General features: G+C 35.1%; 1 protein-coding gene across 9 annotated transcripts in view; it reads right to left on the bottom strand.

Moving 5' to 3' along the window:
• The window catches only part of ELP4 (elongator acetyltransferase complex subunit 4), a 234,730-nt gene that overhangs the window by 93,049 nt on the left and 119,519 nt on the right, over positions 1 to 22,162 (bottom strand). Inside the window, exon 10 of one of the 9 annotated variants that reach the window (XM_070274969.1) lies at positions 2,034 to 3,474. The exons of 6 other annotated variants lie outside the window; for them this stretch is intronic. In XM_070274969.1, coding sequence (XP_070131070.1) covers positions 3,466 to 3,474 — 9 coding nt within the window. In that variant the 3' untranslated portion in view covers positions 2,034 to 3,465. Of the gene's footprint in view, positions 1 to 2,033; positions 3,475 to 20,158; positions 20,564 to 21,731; positions 21,974 to 22,162 lie in introns of those variants that run through there. 2 more of the 9 variants (XM_070274968.1, XM_070274966.1) reach the window with 2 other exon arrangements.

Genomic DNA, 22,162 nt, shown 5'->3' with positions numbered 1-22,162 from the left:
CAAAGGCCACACGGCTTGGCACATTCAAGGAACATCAAAGAGGGGAGCGTGGACAAATCAGAGCAAATGGGGAGGACTAAACAGGAGACTAGGGTTAAGGCAGACGGTGGCAGAGGGTCCTGTGAGGAGGGGGAGAATCAGGGCAGAGCCTGGAGCAGAGAAATGACATGATCTGTCTCATGTTTTTTTTTTTCTCCTTTTTCTCCCCAAAGCCCCCGGTACATAGTTGTATATTCTTCGTTGTGGGTCCTTCTAGTTGTGGCATGTGAGACGCTGCCTCAGCGTGGTTTGATGAGCAGTGCCATGTCCACGCCCAGGATTCGAACCAACGAAACACTGGGCCGCCTACAGCGGAGCACGCAAACTTAACCACTCGGCCACGGGGCCAGCCCCGATCTGTCTCATGTTTTAAAAGAATCATCTTTTGCTGTATGAGGACAAATTAAAGGAGGTAAGGCTAAAAGCAGGTCTCTAGTTAGGAGGCCATTACAACAGCCCAGGCAAATCATGATGATGGCCTGGACTGAGCGCTGAAAACTGGTTTAATTACGAGTATATATACATTTTTTTTAAAGATTTTATTTTTCTTCCTTTTTCTCCCCAAAGCCCCCCAGTACATAGTTGTATATTCTTCGTTGTGGGTCCTTCTAGTTGTGGCATGGGGGACGCTGCCTCAGCGTGGTTTGATGAGCAGTGCCATGTCTGCGCCCAGGATTCGAACCAACGAAACACTGGGCCGCCTGCAGCGGAGCGCGTGAACTTAACCACTCAGCCACGGGCCAGACCCTAATTACGAGTATACTTTAAAGGCAGAGTCAACAGGATTTTCTGTCAGATTGGATGTTGGGGGAATAGTGATTTTCTTTTATTTAAGGAGGGAAAGAATATCTTACTCTAAACACCTGAAAGAGATTATATGCCAAAAGCGTTTTCAGAGGGGAGGGCCTCCTGTGCCTTCACCAGTGTGAGCACCCAAGGTGTAGAACGAGGACAGAGACCACGGACAGGGTTTGCACTTCCCATAGGGCCTGTGCCAAATTGGAACTTTGTATCTGCTTAATAAATACACACTTCTACGAAGTCTCAATGTAACATTGCTATATCACACCCCAGGACTCCTGGGGACAAGAGCTCTGTCCATTCAATCTGTCACAATTTCTTCCCTCCTCTGCCCTCATTCTTCACTTCTATTTGACAGCAAAGAGTTTTCCCGCTTGCAAAGAATTTTTATGCTAAAGAAACTAGATGGATAAACAACTACCTTTTCGTAGGATTAGCAATAAAATAGGAAACAAAGGGAGACAGCAAATACCAAGCATTTAGGTTCAGGAATTTCCAAAGCTTCATTATTGCCATATCATGTGCAAATACACTTAGCAAACTTATAATCCCAGGTGTTTTTTTACTAGGTACTAGAAACATGAAGTAATGAAGACATTGTTACTGATATTATATAAGGGGTAACATTCAGTTTTGTTTTAGTAATATGGAGAGAATGTTAATTCAGTTCATAAACGTAAAATTAAATTGCTCCAGAAGTCCTATTCCTGAATAAATCATGTTTAATTTTGTGAGTGTCTTCAGGTTTGAGAGAAAAACCATGCCCTGGCATTTTTCAAACAGGCCCTACGTGAAGACCCCAATGCTGGAGGGAAGAATGTTTTAGCTCTATTTACTTCCAGTCGTAAAATGCATAACTGGCAAAATGAAGAAAAATGGTTGGTAGGACAAGATAAAAAGGTAACTCATTAACAATCTTATAAATGAGACTTTCCTTCCCTAGCAAGTGTTTCAGCATATCTTTCCAAATATACTCAGAATGCAGACTTCTATTTCAATCAGATAGAAATACATATTTCTTCATTTTCTAATCTGTTACTAAAGAAAATGTGTCAACCGACATGCTGATGATTGGCGGCAACACACGTGAAGGTTTTCCTATTAAAACGCCAAGAGCATGCAAGCAATTTAACCACCAACTCAGAGGCAATTGTTTCCATATTTAGTAAGTGAAGAAAGTGTTTTCAGTGCTCTGGTGTGAATCCTTTATTAAATAAAATGATCTACAATGTTTAACATGTTATAAAAGGTTTATTAAGTAATATTCTATTAAATGCTCTATTAAATAAATTTTTCAAGAAGTTCTGCACAGAGCTTGTCATACTGTTCACTTATATTAAAAAACAATACCAGTGACTTCACTTTCTCCAAAGCAGTAAACAGATGATGAATTGCTAATGGTGTTACCCATGCTGGACTCCTCTGAAGTCATACTTTGGTTTGTTTTTATGGTCATATACTACATTTCTTATGTCAAAGGCAATCCTAAATAATATGTCGCAGTCTAATAGTACCTCCAAGAAATCCTTCTTCAGTCTTGTTAAACAGAGTAATGGTGAGTTAATTAGCATATCATTAGATACATAATCAAAAGAATCAAGGAGTAAATACTAGGACATTATACTGTGTAATAGAAATTGCAGATGTATTTGGCACGTTTAAACATATATTTCCAGATATTTTCTTTTAAATAATTCAAATCTATAGCCTATAAACTTCTGATAATTAAAGTAGTAGAGTTTGTTATGCATGATTGATAATGAGATTACAGTTTATGCATCGAAAACATGGCAACTGAGATCTCATCAAAAACTACTGTCATGTCATGATAGTTTTATTAATTTCTGGGTTTACTCCTGCACACTTAAACTTAGCAGAATATCATCAGCTCACACAGAAGCCGATTATTAGAATTGTACAGTGAATGAACTGTGCATCTGATGGCTGTTTTATTGAATTATTACTTCTAATTCATATATGCTCAATAAAAATCATGTCTACGTAGATTTTTCACAGTAAAAGAATAAACACTATTTATAACAAAGGCCATTATAACAAAATCGTGCTCCAACAAAAGACTTCAAAGTCCCAAATGACAGCATACATTTTTCAAAAAGTAAAAACTGCTAGAACTACAATGTAACAAAACAATTTCTAAGTCCCTTAGAAACTGCTGCAACAGAGAAGCGCTTTAATGAATCACGTGATAACAATGAGTATAGCGTGCACTCCTGCTGGCTCCATTGCCATTAGTTGCTTAAGACAAAGTTGTTGGTAGGAGTGAGAGAATGGTAATACTGTAGCTGACCTAGAGTTGTGCCCTAACTTAGCTGCCAGAGGCTAAACCTTAAGTCACAGGACTACTTCAGAAGTTCACAAAATTCTGCATGTGGCCCAGTCAGGCGGGAAGAGAGGTACTTTCCACAACCACTTCACAAGTGAGTCTTGCTGTCTGGAGAAGCTGCAGTGTACTCACTGGGGAGCTCAGTGTGCCACCAGGAAAGGCTGCAGTGAGGATGCACGCTTGGCTGTCTGTATTTAGTAATCTGTATCTAAATAGGCAGACGTGTCTGCGAGGGTTATTAGTACTGGGCTGGGCGAGACTAGGTTCTTCTTATGTGACTTTTAATCCAACTAGAAAAAAGTAGAAAGTGGGAATATACCTTGTTTATAGAGATATAAAACTCTTATCTATGTCTTAATTTAGTGAGCTATTACCTATAATGTATTAAATCTACGAAATCATGTATAATGCATGATGTTTACTTTTAATGACTGCTAATGTGTGATGTTTTCTTTCAACGGTTTAAGTAATATGAAATAAATAATTACATACTTCTCATTGCAAATCTTAAATACTTTCTAGCACCAGGCTAAATTATTTCTGCCCTCAGCCTTACATGTTAGATGAGCTATAAAATTCATCTTTTAAGTTCTGTTCCCTAGTGTAAAGACATATTAACAATTTTTCTTTTTTTACAAAAAGCTTCTAAGTGGACAGTTGTGATTCAACGCGTAAATGTGTAAGAAAAGAAATCATTCAGCTGACTTTTACGGTTTTATTTTGAAAATCAGGCTGATGTGTACGGAAACCAAGGCCCTTTCCTTTCTCTTTGAAATCTTTAATTATAAGCACTAGGCATTTGAAAGGCATCCTAAATTAGGCATTATCTTAGCTCTACCTTTATTTACTTTTACATAATTATCCTGATGAAAGATATAATTACAGCATTATACAAAATAACTAAGCCATGTTTTTTTTTTAATGTTTCCTAAGTGATAAACACTTTACATATGGATTAAAGCAATAAATCTCCAACTAAAATAGCTAGGAGTTAATTAAAAAGTGGGAACTATGATTCCTATTTCTCAGGAAAAAAACAACCCTGTGAAAAAGAGTGATTTGGGGGAAATATTTTATGAATAAAATTTCAAGATAGAATTACAACTTTCTAAATGATATACAAAATGGTTATTTTAATGCCCAATTTAGAGAAAAACACTGAGAAACGTGACTTTTGACACCATGGAAAATGCAAAAGGCTCTCTTTGCTTGAATTTTTCACTTTGTATTATTGTGGAGTGTCATGGAGAGAGAATCTCAATGTGACATTTTTGTCCTCATCTTTGAAGTCTGCAGCATAAAATTATTACTCTTAGAGCGAGAAGGAGTTCTTATCTAGAAAACAATGAGGCTTATGTAACAACTGGAAGGAGAAATCATCTTCCCTTAATAGCAGAGTATGCTAAAGGAATGGTAAAAGAACGTGGCCAAACTGAATTTGAAACAATGATTTGAATTACTATAAAATAATTAATCATGTTTCACTCAAGTGATAATAGTTATAAATGCCAATTGACTAGGAACAATGAATATGTAAACCCATGGGATATCACTATCCAGTGTTATCAAGATGTTATCAACTTGGCACCTCCCCTCTATTTCAAGGATACATTTTAAATGCTCAGTGGGTTTGGCTTTAATTTGTCATCCTGATGGGTATCCATACTGAATTCAACCACATGTCAATAGAAGCAAGAGGAAGAGATACTGGAGACTAGCTAAAAAAAAAAAAAAAACATTTAAATTTGAATTAAAGTGATTTGAGAGAGTTTTAATGCATCAAGTAACATACTTTTTCATTAAAACACTGAATTTTACCTAGGCCAAAGACTTGGAAAGAAGTAAACACACTGGCAGGAAAGGGTGAGTAGAATGGAGAAAGGACTAGCAAAACCTTCACCAAGAAGGAAAAACGAGTTAGATGTTAAAGTACTTTAAAAAAAACATTTCAGGTTGATATGGGGGAGTAGATCTCATGTTAAGTGTTCTTATGACAATTGAAAAAAAAAAAAGAGATGTGGGGCCTGCCCAGTGGCGTAGTGGTTAAGTTCATGTGCTCTGGCTTCAGTGGCCCAGGGTTCGCTGGTTCGGATCTCAAGTGCGGACCTACACACTGCTTGGCAGGCCATGCTGTGGCAGCATTCCACATATAAAGTTGAGGAAGATGGGCACAGATGTTAGCTCAGGTCCAATCTTCCTCAGCAAAAAGAGGAGGATTGGTGGCAGATGTTAGCTCAGGGCTAATCTTCCACAAAAATAAATAAATAAATAAATTTTTAAAAAAGACAGACATAGTCAGATATTTAGCAGAGTTCCATATATTTTTAGCTTTCATTCAACAAATATTTACTGAACACTCACTGTGTGCTAAACCCTGTGTTAGGTGCTGTGGCTGCATCAGTGAACAAGAACACGACACAGTTTTTTCCACCAGTTTACATATGGTAGGGAGATGTCAAGGAAACGAAAACTCAAGTGATGCTTTAAGTGCTCTGAGAGAGGTAACTCACAAGGCTCTCTGGGAGTACAGAGCAGGCTCCTGAAGCTGGTCCTGGAGAATCAGGAAAGACATTTTAGAGGAATGACATATACACTGAAAACAAAAGGAAGGGTAAGACTGATCTGGCAAGAACATATGGAGGCAAGAGGAGAAGACTTTCGGCATTTACAAAAGACCTAGAAATGACAGAATGGAATGCTGTGGGAACTGCCAGTGAGTCAGGCTGCAACTTGGCGCTCAGGCAAGAGATGAGGCTGGAGAGGCCAGGTCTTAAAGACAAGTATTTTGATAAAAACCATTGGACTAGATTAAAAATTCACCTAAAAGCACCTTCATAAATATCTACTGAATGAATTAACAAAAATCTATGGTTGATTTTACTATCATATAATTAGTCCTTGAATCTTCAACTGACCAGTATGTATATCATATTGAAATAAATTGTTTCATCCTAGGTCAAGATATCTTAAATATACACACACACACTCACAGCACCAAAGGAAATTTCACCCTAATTTCTAAAGCAAAAATGAGGCAATTATTTTAATGGGAAAGAATTATTCCTTCTTGATACAAACAAGTGACTTGTGTATTGCCAATCATTTTATTAGAAACAGTCGGAAGAGCACAATAATTTTGTCTTATGTGATGGTATTAAGGCATTTTTCAGGGTAATTTTATATAAATTATTTACTAAAAGGCATGACTATTTTACTTGCTTTTTTTGTCCCGTTTTTTACAGAATTCATGGTATACCATGGTTAGGCATGCAAGCATATTTTAAAAAGTGTTGAAAAAGGTCATATTAAAACCCCAAACAAAAAGCACAATTATTTAAATATTACACAAAACATCATTTTAATCTGCTTGTTTTCTAAATTTAAAATAAACAAATTCTTCTTTTCAAATGAAGCAATTACTTTATCGAATCATAACTACTCAATAATTATTTTTTAAATTTTTGCGTATATTACTGTAAAGCAATATAATATCAACTCTTCTGATTAGAAAATAGATGCTTATGGGAAAAATGGAAGCAATTTTGTTAAAAAAATATGCAGATGCATCCTATAATAAAAAAGTACACTTAATGATCATATAATTAGATGGGAGGAGTAGCTGGGTATGATAAGATGAATGGATCACAGATTTTACTGCCTAAGTTAAAATTTAACACAAAGTTAAGGCTGCCATCCATTAGAGTCAGTATATAACTTAGACTTTTTTCATTTAATTGCTTTTGGAATAAGGAACATAGATAAATAGTTTGTAAAATAAATATACTTTGATAGTAGTCCCTTCTCTTCAGAAATGTGTCACTGGAGTGTATTACACAGCTTACTGGTAGAAATTGTATAGTTGAAAAAAAAATGTGGATATAGATAAAGTTTCTTTTGTTTTTTTTTCAGGATACTTATTTTAAGTAATGTTACTGAAATCTTATATGGTCCACTGGTAACCATTATATTAGGTGAAATAAAAATACTGTAGAAAATAATAAAAGTTAAAGCAGATTAAGGTCATTTGTTAAAAATACTTTATATTGTATCTAAAAGCATAAGTGTTTCACTCACTATACTGACGAACTAATTATCTCTGTCATACTAGGAAATTAATTCATATAAATCTCCAGAATATGGTTGATGGTTATTTGACAGTAGATGCTTTAGAAAAGCTCTGTGCAAAACATTTAAGTGATCATACCAGTGCTTCATGAAATTATAGAAAACACTGCCCTTACTAAAAGGGACCTTTCCAAGGGATAATAAACTTTAATTAAAAGTAAAGGACAATTAGGGATAAACTTATTAAGTGCTTGCTCTGATGAACTAACAGAATGACATGGGCAAAACTTTTCAGGCCATGTGAACATCTTCAGGTGGAACCACATTCCAACAATCCAGGACAGATGAAAACAGGGCCCATTTTATCACAAACTTCTATATGTAGTCTTGGAAAAATCAGTTACTATCGAAATGCCTTTGTTTCAATAACCTCGATCTTTCCTTTTCTAATTTAAATCTGTTGTTCACTTGGTCCTCCATGTTGGTTGTTAAAAGTAGTGTTACCATAAACCCTCCAAATACATTCCTGAAAATCATTGCAGATTCTCCTTTTCCAGGGTATTAAGTCCTTTAGCATCTCCTTGTCCATCATCTCAAATATTTGATAATTCCTGATTCCAGAGGAAATATATTTTTACAAAAAGGCTATAAGGCAGCAATTAAGTTTATTTTCTTAGTTGGCCAGTTTTCTCTAGACTCTACATAGCAATAGTAAAAATGATAAGTCTACATAAGGAGTCTTTATCAAAAAAACTAAAATAATATTTACTGCTAGAGTGTTCAATTTATTGTTCTCTTCAAATCTATTTTTTTAAATCTTTAAAATAAAGAATGTGAAACTTATTTTGAAAAACATTTTTATGTTAAAATGAGGCAATTAAACTCTTCTTAGAAACATTTTTGTAATATGAAAATTTACTGAGATCTTTCAAGAACTGGTACATTCCGGTAAGAGTCAAAATACTAATAGGAAATCTTTGATATTTAACAATTGTGTATATAAATAAGAGAGCATCTTACAAAGCATAAATATTTTGAAAAATGACTTTTTTTAACCACATGGTGAGACTAACCTAAACATAGTACATGTTATGGCAGAAAATGTTGACTGAATATTTTGGGGTAAAAATAGTTTTGTGGAATTACAAGTGATCTTAATGCAAATTAGAAAAATTCAGGTGAGAGAGAAATATCTCCCTTCTGCTACAGGCACGGTTTAAGTTGTGTTTCACCAATAAAAAGATCCTCCCAGCATCTGGAGCAGTTGCCATGCCCTCCCAGGGATGGTCTGGAGCTCTGTTCACCTCAGGCCCATCCAGAAGAGGTGACCTGTCCACTACCATTTCAGTCACAGGACAGTTTGGTGGAGGCAGATTAGTGGTATGCAATCATGATAGATAGTTTATCCTAGCTCCAAACTGCCGCTTGGGAAATCTTGAACTCAAATGAACAGAGACTCAGTCATGATTAGTGTCAAAAAGGTACACAGAGACAAAATTTGGTTGGCAGCACGAAAGATGAATCAAGGCGAAAAAGTGACCAATTGCACGTTCAAAATAGAAATTGAGACGCATCCTACAGTTTGGAAAAACTTTAAATACCAGAAAAGTCATACATTATTAATTGTTCATTGATTCACACGTAAAACATGTTTCTCTAAAGTAACATATTTTTAGAAAGGCTATAAATTACATACACTATCTTATTTCAAAATCTTTATTCTCAAGGTGATGCAGAAGAAAAGAGACCTCTCTTAATATAGGAACAAGGCAGCAAAGTATTTTTTAAAATTTATGTCATTTTTAATATCTTTCCTTTAGTTGGATATTCTAAGAAATAAGACTTGTTAAAAGAGAAAAATTAGTTTTGTGGAAATATTTTAACATTTAAATGTTACACAGTTTGATGACTTTCTTAAGAAGAAATCAGGATATTATAGGGGCATAAACTCAAAATGTGGAAGAACTTAAGAACCTTCCAAATATTTTCTAAATGCTGGAAAATATGGGTTTATAAATTGTAAAATACATTATTCTATTAGCAAACGTGAACTTTGGTCTCTAAAACAGAGCCCCCCTCAACCAAATATCCACAAAAAGAATGTCCTCAAGTGTCACTGCCTGAAGTGATACGCTCTGACAAATGTAACAGCTCTTTCTGTGTCATTCCTAATGCACTTGTCACTCAGTATTATCCATCCTCATTAATGACAATGGGAAAGTTTATCTTGGGAACACGTTTTAAATCATCTACTCTTTACAATGGGACCATGAAATCTCTTACAAAACATGAGGCGGGAACTACTCTGACAACAAAACCCTTTCCTGGCAGCTTTATTCTTAATTCCTGTTCAAGGAGTAATCTGTTTATTATAAAATCATACAGAACAATATATTAAACAGAATTTGAAACAAGAATAGCTAGTGTGATTTTCAAGCTTACAAGTATTTTTACAACATTTTTATTAGGCTGAAAACACTAAGTTGAGTCCTTTTTGAGTGGTTTCATGCAGCCTTCTTTCCTATTCTACATTATAAACACCTTTGAAAAGGAGTTTTGTTTTATCTAATTTTAAAACACTTTTCAAATGCCAAGGACATTATTCATTATATATTTAAAAAAATAATAATATGTATTAATTAAACAAAAGCAACTTTGAGTAAAACTGTCCTTGTACATTTAAATTTCCTAACTAAAATGCCAAAAGATTCCAAGTCAAGTCTCTTATGGCTTAAAAATAGTCTTACTAGGCCAAAAATTACTTTTAATAATAAATTACATTTTAAGCTTCAATATGATCTTGTTTCCTTGCCTAAGAAATTCCTACAGTTTTTAAAAAACTAAAATGAAAAATAAGCAACACTTCTTGATCCACAGCGCCCACTTAAACTTACTGTTTTAATGTGACTACCAATTATATACACTAGGTAGTGTGCACATTGAACAGCTAATCTTGTTTTGGTATGCTTCTGCTGATAACATTAATATTTGTTAGAAATACAGCCTTATGCCTCTTATTATTCAGTCATCAAAAGTTTAATGCTACATTTTGATTAACTTACATATAGTAAAATAATCTTAAATAGATTATGATACTCTTGAAAAATCACATTTAAAGTTGATTTGATCACTTTTACTCATCTGAAGCTCATCTGTGAATTCAAACATGCTACAAATAAAAACATCAAATTTTAATATTTATACTGTGTGAATCTATAATCCATAAAGCCTTTTTACTTTAGAGTTCAAGACTATTACTTTAATATTTCTAATTAACACTTTATTTTAAAAAAAATAAAAAAGTTCCTTTAAGGGATGGTGTAAAAATTATATGGGCTTCATGCTGAAATGATTAATTTAATTTATAACTTTTTCTTTTGGTGAGGAAGATTGTTGCTGAGCTAACATCTGTGCTAGTCTTCCTCTATTTTTATGTGGGACGCCACTGCAGCATGGCTTGACAAGTAGTATGTAGCTCCGTGCCTGGGACCTGAACCTGCTAATCCTGGGCCGCCAAAGTGGAGTGAGTGAACTTAACCACTACACCACTGGACCAGCCCCTATACCGTTTATAAAAGAAATGAAAATCTAAGGAAAACTAAGGAGATATACACATAAATTATAATTATTCCTCATATATTAGGTGTTTATTATGAATCCAGTGATATTACATAGAAAATAGCAATTGATGTGGCTTCAGAAAGCAGAATTGGTACTGATGGGTGGGGAGTTGCTTTAGCATCTGGAAGAATTTTCTAGCAACTGCAGCTGGTAGCTACTGAAATGGGTGCCTCTAACAAAGTGGGTTTCCACATGATTACAGAGAGGCCGGATGAGAAAATATGGGCACACAATAGGAAGCTGGCTTTGAAGACTTTAAGCTCCCTTCTGCTTTCAAACTTCTAAGAAATCTAGGTATTTTCTCAAAGAGACCCACTCACATTAATTCTAAAAGTGCAAACTACACATCGAATGATTGTATGAATTCATTATTACTCAAATAAAGTTTAATTTTAAGACTATAAATCATATCCCCTAATTGACAATTCTCTCAGCAATTTTTTTAAAGTATGTAGTCTTCCAAAGGAGGGGTTCTTCGTATAGCAAACTTTCTCTGTCAATGACTAGATATTAAGCATTTTTGGCCTTGCACGCCATAAGATGTCAACTTAGTGATGCAGTGTGAAAGCAGCCATAGACAACACATAAACGAACAGGCCTGGCTGTGCTCCAACAAGAGTTTATTTCAACAAACAGTGGGGCTGGGTTTGGCCAAAGGCCACAGTTCGCTAACTTCATGCTTTAAAGCATCAGGGGCAGAGCTGGTTGAACACTGTCTTTTACTTATCTGATTTTACATGGACCAAAGCACAAGAACCTTTCCAATAAAATGATGGGAATAGTGTAATAATTGAATGCTAAAGCAAAGAAATGGTCTGTATTTATGGCACAACGAAGAGTAGATCACATTTCCAAAATATCTTTAGATGTACTCTTTCTGTTCCTGGACTGAATTACACTTAAAGTCAATAGGACATGTGAAGAAAATGTGTTCAGTTATAAATTACGCACTGGAAACCTTTTCTTCTGAATATAATTGTCCTTAAATTTCTATCTGGACCAGAATGGTTTTCCAGGAGGAATTTCTTAAGAAACCAAACTAAATGACTAGATTGAGACTTGTCAGCTTCATGTGCACAAAGAGGTCAAGGGGATGATTTCTCAATAATTATAGTTCTAGATTCTATTATTATGGAAGTGATATTATTTGCTTCACTGTTAAAGTGTATTTAAATCTGAAGTGTAGAATATCCAAGATGATGTATTCAAATTTGATTGTACTTAATTATTTCATTCCTAACTCATAAGTCCCACAAATCTTTGATAATACTTATCTGTTAAAAGCCAGGAAAACATACAAGCAGTAAAATCAGTTCCACAGGCCAGAGAAGACCAGGCAGTTACTGGATCAGAGGGGATAGAAGCTATAAGCACTTGAAACCTGAGAGTTGGGACTGATTCCTGTTGGCTCTGGGGGATTTTTACAAATTTGGAACATTTACTATAAAATCTTTTAAATTGAAGTATTCAAAACAATTTCAAATGGGATTAAAATGGGGATAAGGAAATCATGATTCCAATGGAATACCAATCCCTTTTCGTTAACTAAAAAAAATATCTCTTTCCTTATTTTCCATCTGGTATTTCTGAGGAATACAGCCTGACTTTATTTCAGCAATAACGGTTCATTACGTTAACAGCCAATATTTTCTGAACGTTATTTTACTTATGCAAAACTTCAGAAGTATATTAACCATTTATGGAAACTGTATTAGCATTATCAGACTATTCTCTATGGTCTGAAATGGTGAGATTTTATGGTCATGCTCTCTAACACGTTTTGGGCACTGTCAAGAGGACATTCATTCATTCGTTCATTCAGTATTTTTTCAGCACCTGCGTGATCAGGTGCCGAACTAGGAAGATGGGATATGATGATGAGTAAAACAGACATAAGGTAAAGCATTTATACCCCTATACGAACCACATTTTCCCAAAGCTTTGACACTTTATAGAAGAGACTTACGCGTGGGATTTCACTGTGCTGAAGTATGACAACAAAAGCACCAAGACAGTGCAAGCGGGTTCTCGAGGGCCAGGCGGCGAGCAGAGCCCACGTGGACCACGGCTGCATGTGGCACTCACGTCACGACTGGCCTCAGGATTGTTACTGACCAATCAGTTCCACAGGTTTTTAAAGGGTAATTTATCATTATTCATTGGATTCTTGATTCAAATCCATTGTTAAATTACTTCTGTTTGGCCCAAAAGATTTGGTTTGGCACTGACCACAAATTTAAATCTCTTCTTTTTTTTTTTTTTTTTTTTTTTTCAATGGCACCATTTGCTTTTATTTTTAGGACCCTGAAAATTGCACATAGGTTGGCAAATTTTTGGTTCCAAGGACACACTACCCTCCTCCCCTTAGGAATTACAGACCATGGAATAATCTTTATTTTGTCTTGAATTCAGTAAACAAATATTTCCTAGAGTCTAATTATTTTCAATACATTTTTGTATTTTATACTATTTTCAATATAACTTGGGGTTCCTATTGAAAACCAATCTGAGGGGAAGGGGCCTTTTTTTTTTTTTTTTTCACCCTCTTTTTTTTTTTTTATTAATGTTATGATAGATTACAACCTTGTGAGATTAAATCTCTTCTTTTTGATAGCACAAGCAACCAAAAAAGCCAAAAACGAAAAAACTAGAGGTGTGAAGTTGTGGGTCTGAATGGCCAAATTCAGAGGGAAAAATCTAGAAAGTTCTGGCTAAATTTATTTCAGTAGTATATTTTTACTAATTTGGTTTTATTTTGAGAATAAAAAGTGACATACCTCATAAATATATATACATATACATATATATATAAAACCTATAAAATCTAAGTGTATTAAAATTATAAGGTACAAAATATTCTTTTTATCATTAGTTTTATTTTTATCCTAAAGTCACATGATTGAAAAAATCATGTGACTGAATTCATTCAGTGTAGATCATTGCTAATACTTTATCTGAACCACCATTTTTTCTCCTCAGAGCACTGGAAAGGCTATGAAAATTAATTAAAACAAATTACTATCTAGTTTGATTCCTTTTTCACACCTATCCCCGACAAGTTTTGAACTTCCATACAGAAACAATGGAGTATCTACATCTTACCCATTTTGAAACAAGCTAGTTTCATGGTAAAGGACATTTGAACACTACCACTTTGCTGTGTTTTTCTACACCTGGATGTGATCCATATATTTAAACAACAAATGAATATGTGTCTGTGCGTGCATGTGTATAAGGAGTTTTCCTTAAAAACTGTAGTTATATATTCTAATAATTTTCCGTAATTACTTATGTCAAGAACATAGTACTAGAGTGTGTGGTTTTGATCAACATTTGAGCAATTTGTAAAAATATTAATAAACTATTACTGCGTTAGCTTTTCCCTTTACCCACTGAATACAAGATAAGTTGACCCATTTATTTACAGGCTCAACAAGGGCAATCCATTTCATGCTATAGCACTGACCCTTAAGAAGGATCTTGTAAATGAGTAGCCTATTACAATATGTACAAGTGACCTTTAATTGCACCAAGAGGGTTTTTGTTACAAGGTCTTTCAATGGTACACCATAGCTACAGTATAAGTTGGTAAAGTATTTCTTAGGTTACAAGCAGAAGTATCAACAAAAAAACCCCTGTATCAAATTACACAAATAAAAAGTTTGAGGCATTTAACTAAGTCTACTATAATAATGCCTTTTAAATAAACTGATCAGAAAGATAAGCTGTTTTTCTAATCAGGTAAGAATTAAATATTTAGAACATTCATAAACAACTCATTAAGTTCTTAAAATCTAATCAAACACAACTTTGTTTTCCTATTAGCCTTTGGAAACAACAGCAGTTAATTCAAACTTGATACTAGCTTCATTTGATAACCCCAAATTTTAATTTTAGTAAAAGACACCTCTTCTCTTTTTCCTAAATGACTACACAACTGGAACTTTTACTGCTTTGAAATGTTTAATGATGAATGATATACCTAAAAAAGTACCCAAATATCCAAATACATTCCAAGTATTATTTACATTTAATATTTAAACCAAATTTTCAATAAAGTACAGGGTCAGATATTTCAACCAACTTACTCAGAAATTTCTGAATGAATACAATATACTTCTGACAGTCTTACAAAAAATTGAAACTCAATACTCGATTTCATTAAACCATTCATATGGGGTATCTTATTTCTAGAAGGCTCACGCCAAAATGATTTAGTTTAATTCTCTACAACAATAGTGGGCTGACTTGACAGCACATGACAAAACAGTTCAGTGAACTTCACTATACCAGATACAAAGACCCCGAATTGGCTGCTCCATGAAATTTCCACTGTGGCATGGAGTTATGACAGTAATAACTTTGACAAATTTTAATTTCTGCTTAAATAGAATTGCTTTATCAGTTTTGTGGCTACAGGAATTTTTATTAAACTCATGTTTCTCTTAATTATTTATTATGGTCCCCCAAATCCTACCTTTCAAAAACTAATAATTTCTATTTAATCTCATATTTCCTTAATGAGGAATACAATTTCTTCTTATTACTAAACTGTAGGAAACTTTAGCAATATTAATCAATAAAAGAGGAAAATATTTTGCAATTATGAGATTTACTGCTTAATTTTGCTTAAAGAACTTCCAACAAATAAAACATTTGCAATAGAACAAAAGAGGTTTTAATATGAATGGATCAAACCTTCATTAGAACCAGTTATAATAAAATAGGAGGCAAAAATTAGGAATTTAAAAACCTGGATTTGGTAGACTTTTCTATCTTATAAGTTGTATACATCTTAATTATCTCACAAGATAATTTTTGATGTTCCAAAGATGATAAATATAAAATAATTTAGAAAAATATAAAATATAATATAAAAACACAGTAACTATCTATGAGCAAATTAATATTTGCAAAAATACCTGAATGTAGAACTTAAGTGAACACAACCATAATATATTGTAATTAAATTTGGGATACTTTTGAACCATATCAAGACAGTTGACTAGAACAAGGGACATTTTTTTTGTATAGAATACCTTCCCCACCTTATGTAGCTGAGATCTAGAAAACCTACCGGAGTGGACAGTGTTTTAGTGACTGACTTCATATTTTTTGCAAATTAACTTTTCTATTAAAAAATATCTACCACACACCATAAATAAGTAAAAAATAAGGAACAATCTTGCCACTCTAACATATTCATATATCTATTATATATATATAACATAGCAAAATGTTACATAAGAGAGAAGCTATGATTAATCCAATCCGAATTTTACAATGTATTTTATAAAAATAGAGTAGAAATGATTGCTGGCACCAGAAAAATTTTTAACCTGTATCTTAAAGGATTATATAATAAATACGTGTGTGTACACACACACACTTTTTGAGGTTTGTTCTTTTTTATCACTCAGGCAGAGGATTCTGGCTTCTGTGCTGACGATGAGATGGCAGCACAGCTTGGGTGTGGCCAGTCGTTAGTGGTTAAGAGCACAGGCTTTGGAATAAAACGGATTTGAATTTAAGTGTCATTTCTGTCGGTTATTAACTCTGTGACTTTGGGTAGGTTAAGCTGCTTGATCTCTCTGATCCTTAAGTCTCCTCATTTGTGAACTGCAGATACTAACAGTGTATGGTAGCTGCGAGATCTGTGAGGCAATGCCTACAAAGCACCTGCAATAGCCCAGACCCCTGTGAAACACTCAATAACACTTTTTATTTTTTTACCAATAATAATTAACAGGGCTCCTGAGCTAACTTTCCAGTGTAATTCTGCACAGGGAGTGAGAAGATCTGGGTTTAATACTGGCCCCCACCACAGCTCTATGACTTTGGGAAGGTTACATAACTCTTTATATTTCCTTACATTAAAATGTGTGTAGTCCAGAAATAAACCCACACATCTAGCCAAATTTTGACAAAGGAGCCAAGAACGCACAATGGAGAAAGGACAGTCTCTTCCATAAATGATGTTGGGAAAACTGGACAGGTGCACGCAAAAGAATGACCATCATCTTACACCATACACAAAAATTAACTCAAAATGGACTAAAGACTTGAATGTGAGACCTGAAACCTTAAAACTCCTAGAAGAAAACAGAGAAAGAAAAAAGAAAAAAAGAACAGGCAGTACATTCTTTGACATGGGTCTTAGCAGCATCTTTTTGAATATGTCTCCTCAGGCAAGGGAAACAAAAGAAAAAATAAACAAATGGAACTACATCAAACTAAAAAGCTTCTGTACAGCAAAGGAAACCATCAACAAAATGAAGACAACCTAACACCTGGGAGACGATAATTGCAAATCATATATCCGATAAGGGGTTAATTTCCAAAATATATGACAAACTCATACAACTTAACAACAAAAAAACACTCTGATTAAAAAATGGGCAGAAGATGTGAACAGACATTTTTCCAAAGAAGATATAGGGATGGCCAATAGGCACATGAAAAGATGTTCAACATCACTAATTATTATGGAAATACAAATCAAAACTACAATGAGATATCACCTCATGCCCGTCAGGACAGCTATTACTAAAAAGACAAGAAACAACAAGTGTTGGAGAGGATATGGAGAAAAGGGAACCCTCATACACTGCTGGCGGGAATGCAAACTGGTGCAGCCATTATGGACAACCGTATAGAGATCTTTCAAAAAATGAGAAATAGAACTACCATATGATCCAGTTGTTCCACTTCTGTGTATTTATCCAAAGAACAGGAAAACACTAATTTGAAAGATATATTTGCACCCTTATGTTCATTGCAGCATTATTCACAAGAGCCAAGACTTGGAAACAACCTAGGTGCCAATCAACAGATGAATGGATAAGGAAGATGTGGTGTGTATATATACATACATACACACACACACACACACACACACACACACACACACACACAATGGAATACTACATACATACATACATACACACACACACACACACAAACAATGGAATACTACTCAGCCATAACAAAGATGAAATCTTGCTATTTGCAACAACATGGATGGACCTTGGGAGCATTATGCCAAGTAAAATAAGTCAGATGGAGAAAGCCAAATACCATATGATTCCACTCCTATGTGGAAGATAAAAAAACAACAATGACAAACACACACACAGGTATGGAAAACAGACTGATGGTTACCAGAGGGGAAGTGGGTGGGGAGAAGGGGAAAAGGGTAAAGGGGGACATTTTTATGGTGATGGATGGAAACTAGACTTTGAGTGGTGAACATGATACAGTCTATACAGAAGTTGAAACATAATGGTTTACACCTGAAATTTATATAACGTTATAAACCAACGTGACCTCCATAAAAAAATAAATAAAAAAGAAAAAATTGCATGTAATAATGCCTATGGCAAGAGTTCCTGTCAGGATCAAATAAGAATTAAGTACGGCAATATATGTGAAAGCACCCAACACAATGCCTAGAAAAAATGAGATGCCTAATACATGCTTTTAAATGTTTCAAGTGTTAAAAAATGTGAGTTACTGCAAAAATAGAACTTTAACATTTTAACAAATATTTATGGAACACCTATGAAATGTGCTCAGGATTTAGCTGCAAACAAGATAGACTATGTCCCTACTCTTTTGAAACTTATGACAGGTAAGGTTGAGTGAGGTTGGGAAATAAACTGATAAACAATCGGAGTAATATGTAAGTGGGTTACACTAAGAATTAAGACAGGGCACATGATAGCAGGTAACTAAGTGAATACTTCAGATGCACCAGTCAGGGAAGACCTCTCTAAGAAGGAGACTGAGACATTTAACCTACAATCCAATGACAAGAAGAACTCTTGAAAGTATTGGAGGGATGACCATTCTGGGAATTTGTTGTGCAATGGCAAAGGCAAATGAGGCAGCACTAAACTTAGGACGTTTTAAATACAAAAGTATCCCCAGAGCTACCGCATCAATCACAAAGCTCAAGGACACCATCTTTATTCAGCCCTACTGTGTATTTATTACTCTTCCAGGTACCCTGGAGGAGCTCTCAGCAAAATACATGTTCTTACTTCTAGGAACTTAAAAATGCATTTAACTGAGGAAATGGGACAAGCATGTTTTGTCGTCAGTTTTTGCTTTCTCTTTTTCTGTCTTCCTTAGGCATCACAGACAACACACTGTAGGAGGAAGTGTTTCAGGGAACACCTGGAAACTGGGCAGATTCTGCTGCAGCAGCTATGCAAAGGCTTTGAGGGGATCCTTGAATTACCACAAGATAATTTTCCTGGAGCCATAACATAGAACACATATGGAAATGCTAGTACCTGCAAAGTTTAGGAAGTTAGGAAAAGATCTTTTTCTCTTTGCATCCTTAGACGATGCTGACCTTGTATCATCCTGGTCTCAAAGGTGAGACTACAGGTACCACAAAATTTTTATGAGAGACTCATGGACTGAAGACTATTTGGCAAGATTCTAAATATTTGACCTTTGTTTTGTGCAACCACGTCACTATTCAAATATATGCTTTCCTTAAATTCTCTGAGTAAAATGTAGTATGAATTGGTACTAAAAATGGTGCAATGTGAAATATTAGACTCTAAGTTCAATTTACAAAACGACCACTTTTATATAAAAATTATTCACAGTCAAGGTGTCATAAGATATTTAAAAATATTTCTCAAAGAAATAGGATTAATTTGCTGTAGCAATTTATAAGTTTAATATCTTAGGTGTTGATGACCAGAGAGGAACTTTAAGACATGCAATAGCCAAATAAGAGTTTACTCTTCCTTCACAAATGAAGCAATGACGTTCTGCAGCCAGACTCCCAGGAAGCCTGAGAAAGGAGCACAAAAGCTACGAGGCCCTGTGTGCCCAAGGGAAAGTCAGCAAGACGGCAGCTGCAATCATCGGGATGATTCTAAAGCAGCCTCAGGCTCTTCTCAGAATGGAGCCGTGGCCCTCTTACAGCAGTATTCCAACGAGTCAGAACGCAGAGCAAAGGACACTTATGCAATCACATCCTGGAAGGGCACTTCACTCAACATTTAAGTGGAAAATAATTATAAAGAAATTTCAGAAAAATTGTCAGTGAATGTAAATGACTCAGGGAAAAATGTTTTTTTCTCTCAACGCGCTTAATAGATTTTCAAAGAGCTTACCACTTAGAAACAATTTCCTTTTACATTCTCCTTAAGGAATTATTAATGTAAAGACAAATTTTTATGAAGTGGTTAAGTGAAAAGTTTTGGATTCAGGCTGCCAGTAAGAAATACTCGCTCTCCCCCCGATACAGTACTATTACTTTGGAAGTTTTTTTTTTTTTTATTTTTTTTTTTTATTAATGTTATGATAGATTACAACCTTGTGAGATTTCAGTTGTACATTTTTGTTAGTCATGTTGTGGGTACACCACTTCCCCCTCCGTACCCTCCCCCCACCCCCCCTTTTCCCTGGTAACCACCAATCAGATCTCCTTCTCAATATACTAATTTCCACCTATGAGTGGAGTCATATAGAGTTCGTCTTTCTCTGACTGACTTATTTCGCTTAACATAATACCCTCGAGGTCCATCCACATTGTTGTGAATGGGCCAATTTCGTCTTTTTTTATGGCTGAGTAGTATTCCATTGTGTATATATACCACATCTTCTTTATCCAATCATTAGTTTCTGGGCATGTAGGCTGGTTCCACGTCTTGGCTATTGTAAATAATGCTGCAATGAACATAGGGGTGCAACGGACTCTTGAGATATCTGATATCAGGTTCTTAGGATAGATACCCAGTAATGGGATGGCTGGGTCATAGGGTATTTCTATTTTTAACTTTTTGAGAAATCTCCATACTGTTTTCCATAGTGGCTGTACCAGTTTGCATTCCCACCAACAGTGTATGAGGGTTCCTCTTTCTTACTTTGGAAGTTTGATCAAAGTGGATAAGCTTTCACAACATTTATATAGGAAGTTAAAAAATACTTCAAATATTTTGGGAACTTACCTAATCAGTATACTTTTAGCATGTGTCTAGTCATGTAGCCATCTTTGGTCAATCATCAAAAAATCAAAGGCAAATTGGTATGACTCACCCCTAACTTTAATCCCGCATGATTGTGTCGTGTAAGCTTGTTTGTGTGAGAGCTGCTGTGGTTTTAGCAGAGAGATTAACAACCGGACCTCAGCTGGCCCAGACCCTGCCCTGCTGATGCCTCAGGCTCTTTGAAGTCTGACCATCATACCTGGCAAAGCAGCAGTGGGAACCAGAGTGGTGTCAGATCTAATCACGTTGTCCTCTGCAGCACAGCTAACCATGGGCTTCACTAATTGGCCCAATTGCGGATTATACCTTTTGCTACAGATTCAAGACAATAATTTAGTTAAATGATGTTTTTTTTTTCCCTTATCTCTTCTAATTAAGATTCCAAAGTGGGAAGAAATAGGATTAGACAGAGTCTCAAAACTGTGTTCCTCTTAAGGTGGTATGCACTTTTGATAGGCTCACTATGACATGTGAAATATATAGAGCATAGTATTAAACCAACTTCTGGAGATTCCGTGAATCCTATATGACCCTACTATATGCCTACATCACTTGGGAATTAAAGGTCAAGTATAGGGATGGCAATATAATGAACACACTAAAATGTAAACATGTAGAAAATGACATTATCATTGTTAAAGAATGCTAATGTGGGTTTACTTCTGACAAATAACTTCATCTATATGAACAGATGCCTATGTTCCACTTAGGTTTTGTTCTTGCTAACTGCAGTATATCTGGGAACTGAAATACCAACCAATATTTGTGGAAGGCATCATTGTCAGAAAAGGTACACTGGACTATATGGTCCATCACCCTACAACTTAATAATGCTCCTGAGCCAGACATTTATATTTGAATTATTTTATTTTTGCGTCATAACTTTGAATTGATAGGTAAGTTCACCATCGCCCCTGCCTCTAGATACAGTAAATTTATAGTTACCTTTCCACTTCCCATTTAAAACCTGGAAAGGCTGTTGAAAACATGGAGGCATGAAAGGAGACCAGGCACCAAGCTACCACGCAGTGCTCGAGACTGTCCAACACATCAGAGGGACTGACACCCTCGTACTTCGCAAGAGGCCATGCTATTTCAATAAGTAAAAATTTCAGATCATTCTACTAGATCAAGTACACTGTAGTATTATATAAGGCTAATTTATACTGACGGCTATACTATTCTGGTCTTAATACTTAAGAATAAATGTTCTAAGTAAGTGTATCAAACATAATAGTTAGTTAATAAATGCTAGTTGATCAATTATTCTGTGAGAAAA

This window comes from Equus caballus, chromosome 7 (assembly GCF_041296265.1).
Source record: "Equus caballus isolate H_3958 breed thoroughbred chromosome 7, TB-T2T, whole genome shotgun sequence".
Taxonomy (NCBI): domain Eukaryota; kingdom Metazoa; phylum Chordata; class Mammalia; order Perissodactyla; family Equidae; genus Equus; species Equus caballus.
The sequence above is the reverse complement of the archived record's forward strand: the minus strand, read 5'-3'. Positions and strand labels throughout refer to the sequence as shown.